Here is a 6,784-nt window from a genome sequence, read left to right as displayed (position 1 = left end):
GATCACCATCAATCTTGAGTCCCAACTGATATACCACGTCCTGCAGGGTGATGGTTATCTCCCCGCATGATAAATAAAAACGTATGGGACTCAGGCTTCCACCTCTCTATCACCGCCGAGGCAAGCGACCAATCATGCTCAAACTCCACCATGTATGCGACATACTCAAACCCGGCTCGTCTCAGATATGGCCTAATCTGCTCCGGCGGCCGTGTCATCAAGTTTCGTCTGGTGCGCAAGATCCGAGGCGCCTACCAAACGGAAAAAAATAATAATAAAGAACGGTACCTTGAATAAATACAATAGCAAGTTCACTTTTTCTTCAATATAATAAAATTTAAAAAAAATGGTTAAAAAATCATACCACTCGATCAAGTCTCCCAACGACGTGCTCAGCCTGATCCAATTTATACATCTCATGCTCATAACCCAATAACTGCTGCTCCATCGAAACACAATCTACTAAAATAAAATCACATACTAGATTATTAAAAAATAAACTAAATGAAAAATGGCTTATAAACCTACTAATTTTAAACTTACCCTACTTAACTTACGTCGTCATGTAAGTAATTAATTTATAACTAACTCAACCATAAATTTTATTGCTCATGTAATTACCTTCTAACTCACATCACAATGTTATATCTCTAACTAAATTATCTAATAATATACTTTCCTATATTCTTTAATATGATGATAGATAGCCACTATACTAAAAAATGATGACATAAAATAATATACCTAACATAATAACACTAAAAAGTACGTCTACCTAACTCACATGTAAATAATAAATCTGTTATTCTAACTAACAAACGATTTATACCTAATAACTTTATCTAACATGTAAACAGTAAACCAAGTTAACATAAAAAAACAGACTATTATTTACTAACCTAAAACTGAGACAGTCGTCCATACTAAACTTCACTGATGTCGAAAAAACAGAAAAAAGTAACAGAAAAAATTTAGAGGAGAGAATAAAAGAAGAAAGTGACAAATCAAAATGGTCCCACAAGTATATATAATGTGTCGAATTCATCATAGAGTTCGCCGAGAGGGACAGCGAACTCTACATAAATTATAGAGTTCGTCGGGGGTGGCAAACTCTATAATTTATATAGAGTTCGCCCAGAGGGAGAGGCGGCGAACTCTATAAGTTATATAGAATTCGTCCGGGGGGAGAGAGGAGACGAACTTGCTGTTAATCCAAAAAAAATCATATTTTCGTAAATAAAGCTGAAAAATTGTTTTGAAGGAAATAATTATTTATTTTATTTTATAAATGAAAAAAATTCCCTCTTATATATATCCTCATTTGTAACGGTAAAGGAAACAAAAATAATGTTTAAAATTTTTTAATGTATTTAATATATAAAAGAATTTTATTTGCATAAAAATATCTTTGTTAAAAAATAATAACCAAAAATAGATTATGATCAAACACCCAACACTTGACTTATGGGTTAAATCATAAAGCTCTATCCAAATTATGATAAATCTATTTTTTTCACTTAAATAAATTAAATAAAGAAAAAGAATAAGAAAAATAAAGGAATTGCTTAAATAGAAAGACAGTACCATTTAAAATTATTCTTAAATTCCTCCCAAAGAGAAGGAAACTCCACATGATGAAGTTGTAATCTATGGTGTCTGACACCGTATTTGTATCTCTCATAATCAAACAAAAGTCAACACGCCAATTCCAATTTCAATTCACGATATTCCTTATTTTGAGCACCAATGGATCAATAAATTCAAAACCAACTTGATTATTAGTAACAAGATTAAACGCTTCCACACAATCCGTCTTACAAATAACATCTCGTTGATCCACATCCCAAACTAAGAAATATCCTTTCCAAATAGCAAACAATTTTTCTTGAAGAATACTATTACTCTCAATCATTCTCAAACATTCCATTTGCTAACTCTCATTAAAATCTCTAGTAATGCAAGCAAAACCAACATTATCACCCGAACCAGAATAACTAGCATTAAAATTAATCTTAAAAGTACTAATGGATGGAAAATTCCAAAAACTATTTAGAATATAAGGAAGGGACATACGTTGTAATTCATAAGTATTCCTAAGCTTCGTTTCTGAAGTTAATGTCAGACAAATCACTTTTTTCGAAGGCCAGAAATATTATTATTCTTTATTTGCCATATCTATCGAAATTCCGAAAAGAACCTGAACGGATCATCATGCAATGGTTGCTGATGTGAAGTGCTTGTGGCATTTTCAAAATCCTGGTGTGCTTTAGATCTGTGATCCGAATCTATAGGTTGCATTTGATGTGTTGTATCATGCATGATGTGTAGTTACTAGACATGAATCATAAAAAAAAAAAAAAAAGAGCAAGACAATATGGAGATTGAAGAAATGCATTTTTTGTTTACTATTGCTGCTACAATTGTTATCCTAAAAAGGAAATTCATTTTCAAAAAAGACTACATTTGGAGACACAAAAATTTCTTTTGATTGTGTATCTATTAATCTGAAACCTTTTGTTCTAATCTTGAATCCCAGAAATGCAGCTTTCCTAGCTCTTGAGTCTAACTTTGTTCTAGAGTTGTTAGTGTGGATGCAAAGGCTAGGCATCCAAACACTTTCAAGTTTGAAAGATCTGACAATTTGTTGTGTAAAATTTCATATAGACCGACATCCTTTAAAACAATACTTGGTATTCTATTTATTAGGTGTATAGCATGAACAATGGCATATTGCCAAAATCACTTTAGAACTCTAGAACCAAAAGTAGTGCTCTAGCTACACCTAATATATGTTGGTGTTTTCTTTCTACAATTCTATTTTGTTCTGGTGTCTCTACATAAGAGATTTGGTGTGAAACTCCACTAAAAACAAAGTAGATTTTGAGAAGGAATTTTGGTCCATTATCAGTGCGGATGCACTTGACTTATTTATTGAATCATACCTTTACATAGTTGACAAAATTTGGAACCAATTAAGCCATTTCTGATTTTGTTCTCATAAAATGGATCCAACATCCAAGTAAATTTGCTTTTTCCATCTACAACTGTTAAAAAGTATGTGTCCTTCATGTGATGGAGTTGAGATTGGATCCCAAATATCTATATGAATTAAGTAAAAAAAATCATTTATTTAAATAAAACTGTAATCAAAGGACAATCTTTTCTGTTTTGCTAAATAACATGTGTCATAGGCAAATTTAGTTTCAATACAATCGATGAAAGAATAATTTTTCTTGAGTATGCTAAGTCTATGCCAACGTAAATGTCCTAATTTAGCATGCCAAATGCTCTTACTGATAGATGATGTAATGTGATTCATTGCTGTCAAAGGTAATTCTTTGTTGAAAATGGGTTGTTTTCTCATTGCATAGAGCCCATCTCAACATTTAACTATGCTAATAATCTTTGATGTTGACTGATCTTGTATTTCACAATGTTCATCATTGTTTAACAATTGACATTTTAAATTTGAGATTAATTTTGAAACTGAAATGAGTTTAAAATCAAATAAGAGAATGTATAAAACTTTTGTGAGAAAAAGTTCCTTTGAAAAAATGATAGTTCCAATGATGTTAATGATTGTATTGGTTCTATCAGGTAGTTTCACATTAATTGGTTCAATCTGTTGAAAATCTTGAAAATCATTTAAACTAAAGATTACATGATCTGTTGCACTTGAGTGAATGACCCAAAGTGTGGATTTTGGAGTTATGAAGATCATGATTCTTGCACAAAATTGCAATAGTGTAGTTTTACCTTGTGGTGAGGCCTAAATTGACTGTGTCAGAACCTAATTTGTATTGTGAGGTTGCTGCTGCACATTCTTTCCTTTGAAAAGTTCCAACAAGATCAATTTTTGCTCTGGTATGAATTCAAACTTTGATTTTTTACTGTTCTATTGATGGTAATTAAGCTGAGGTTGCTTTTCACTGAGATTTTCATCTTCATTTTCTTTGATTTTAGGGCCAAATGCATTGTGTGGCTCCAACTACCATAGCTATTAGGAATTAAGACTACAGGGATGATTGGTGCACCTAGATTCTCACCAGGATGAACGAAATAAGGACTGGTTGGATCTTGCATTGGATTTATATTACTTCTTGCTATTTGTGATTGTAGGTTTGTAAGTTGATTCAAGAGACATGTGAGTTGATAACATCCACTTGCACTGGATTGTTTTGATTGTTCGAATCGCCATCTGAGGAACGATCCGTCATGTTGATAAGTCTCAAATCAAATGTTTTGAATTTTTTCTCTTTAACTCATTGATCGAAACACTATCACTGTAATTGATGGAGTTTAGTAAAGTAAATCAGCTCTCATCAAACTCTATCATATAAGTTTAAGAGAAAAAGAAGTAAGAAGGAACAAAATTGTGAGTGAATTTGACAAAAAATTAAGAAAAACGAAGAATAAATTTGGAAAAATTAAAAGGTAATTTTTGAAGATCTCTGCAGTACCCTTAGATCAAACTCTGATTTTGTTTGTTATCCACACTCATCGCACTATGTAAAATATCATACTCTTAGCAAAATAGAACCAAAGTTTATAAAAAAGAGAGGTAATTCAGAAAAAATTCCAGTGATTTCTCACTCCAATGAAAGAAGAAAAGAAAAATAATATGATATCAATACAATGTTTTGTGCCTTATATACTTACGTTGCAAACGTTCTCAATCACAAGTTAAATAACTACTCTAACAAACACTTTCCTATTCTAAAACCTTCTAACTACTTGCTTTGACTCTCCTTAACTAACTGCAATCAACAGAAAAAGAATTGAGTTGAATTAACATATTTAATTTAATAACCTAAACTATTTTACTATGACTGTTACATAAATATTTTTTAAACTATTGTAGTCGTTATATAAAGTGATTAGAAGAGTGGACAAGTTAGGGTGAGAAGTTTCTCTCTTGTTATATCAATAAATTAGATAAAAAAAATAAAGTGATCTTTTTATATTTAATTTTAATGTATTTTTTTATTTTTGTTTTAATTTCAATATTTTTTTATTCAATTTTAATTTATATCTTTTGTGTATCTCTCTTTCTTCCTTATCAAATTCAATTAAAAAAATTAAAAACTTAACTATAAATTAATTATAAATTTAATAAAATTATAAAATATTAATATAATAATTAAACCTTAATTAAAAATGATTTTTTGTGTTCATTGCGTACTTATTTGCACGGGACAATTTCAACTTCAAGATGGAGAACAGATCAGAGGAGGGTAGGTGACGTGAAAATCAAAGCGGAATGAACATAATCAACATATACATCAACCACTAACAACACTTTATTCATTTTTCACATGACCCACGCGAGCTACATCCAAAAAAAAAAAAAGCAATAATGCAAGAAAGAAAATATCGTCAGAAATTCTTTTCCCTTCTAAGAAACTAGGATAGCCATTGGATCGAACAAAATGGTACAACTCACTCCCCATCGCGCAAATCCAATCGTTAAATTCTGACATTTTTGTCCTGGAAAAGAAAATAAAAACTAAAGTCGGTGATATCTCTCAAGCTGAGAAAAGTGAAGCATGTGTAGCCTCTGGAGCTTGTAGAGGTTGGTTGAGCTGGGCAGTGGTGGTCAAGGCAGAGACATTGTGCAACCAAGAACTGAAGGTCCACGAGATGAGCTCGTGGTTCTCGACGGCGCTGTCGCCGGTGGAGGCGGAGAACCCTACTCTCCCATACTCCGTCATATGTTTTAATTCGACGGCAGCTGACACCTCAGAAGGGATGTCACTTCCGTAAGAAGCAGTAACATAGAGTAACTTGTTGAAAGGGTTGTACTCAACTTTTACAGTGAGGATCTCACCGCTTTTTCTATCCCATGGAATCGCAGCCCTAGATCTAGTGGTGTTGACGTTGATTCCGATATGCTTGTAAGTAGGGTCCCACCTTCCATCGACGTAGTTATCAAACTCCACGAAGATGATAGGGTTAACACTGTCTGGATAGTCAACGGTGGGAGGCAAGGTGTTGTTGCCGAAAAGGCCGAAGTAACCGCCGTCGGAGTCGTTGGGAATGGGGGTCTTGGAGATGCTGGCGGGGGCAATGAAGAAGGTGAGGCCGTCGCCGGCGATCTCCCTTGTGGGGGAAGTGAGGCGGATCTTGAAGGTGGTTTCGATGGTGGAGAATTGAGGAGGGTTTTGCTTGCTGTTCCAGAGATGAATGAGGGAGGAGTGGATAACTCTTCCCACGCTGTTCTTGAGAGGGTTGCCGTTGGTGGGGTTTGTTTTCGTGAGTTGGATGTAGTTTGATGAGAGCTTTGCATCGCCCTGGAAGATGAGGCTTTTAATGCTCGTGGAGTCGAACTTGGAGAAGGTGAACTCGGTGAAGTTGTCTTGTGAGTGTGCCCTGGAGAGGAGTGTGAGGAAGATGGTTATGGCGGAAAGGAAAGAGAGAAGGTGGGGAGAAGCCATGGTGATATTATTTTGGTACAAAAGAAAGTTTGGTTTTGGTGCTAAGATTAGTGCTACTCTCCGTATATTTATAACTCAAGATTCAAATATGTCAAATACTTTATAATTTTAATTAATAATTTTGTATAAAAATAACTGTATATGTATATTGATAATAATATAAAATTATTTTATATAATTTAATATTTGTAATTTTATATATATAATATTTAGAGTTATATCTTATTATATTTAAAACTATTTATTTAACGACAATTGATTAACACAACATAAAAAAATTAAACTACTTTAAATTGGTTTTTATATTTTTTTAAATATTTTTGTTTAGAATAGATATTTTAGTAAACATT

At 32.9% G+C, this 6,784-nt stretch overlaps 1 protein-coding gene across 1 annotated transcript; it reads right to left on the bottom strand.

Moving 5' to 3' along the window:
* Window positions 1-5,276: 5,276 nt before the first annotated feature.
* Window positions 5,277-6,491, bottom strand: LOC130950433 (agglutinin-2-like). Its single transcript, XM_057878919.1, has one exon. It carries the CDS (start codon window positions 6,432-6,434, stop codon window positions 5,526-5,528), a length of 909 nt encoding a protein of 302 aa, XP_057734902.1. The 5' UTR covers window positions 6,435-6,491; the 3' UTR covers window positions 5,277-5,525.
* Window positions 6,492-6,784: the final 293 nt, after the last annotated feature.

Source organism: Arachis stenosperma, chromosome 9, assembly GCF_014773155.1.
Source record: "Arachis stenosperma cultivar V10309 chromosome 9, arast.V10309.gnm1.PFL2, whole genome shotgun sequence".
NCBI classification, from domain to species: Eukaryota; Viridiplantae; Streptophyta; class Magnoliopsida; order Fabales; family Fabaceae; genus Arachis; species Arachis stenosperma.
Note: the sequence above shows the minus strand (reverse complement) of the source record. Positions and strands in the feature narration are given on the sequence as shown.

Bases quoted from the DNA above. Each gene is read 5' to 3' on its own strand.
- LOC130950433 (XM_057878919.1), bottom strand. From the start codon at position 6,434: ATGGCTTCTCCCCACCTTCTCTCTTTCCTTTCCGCCATAACCATCTTC.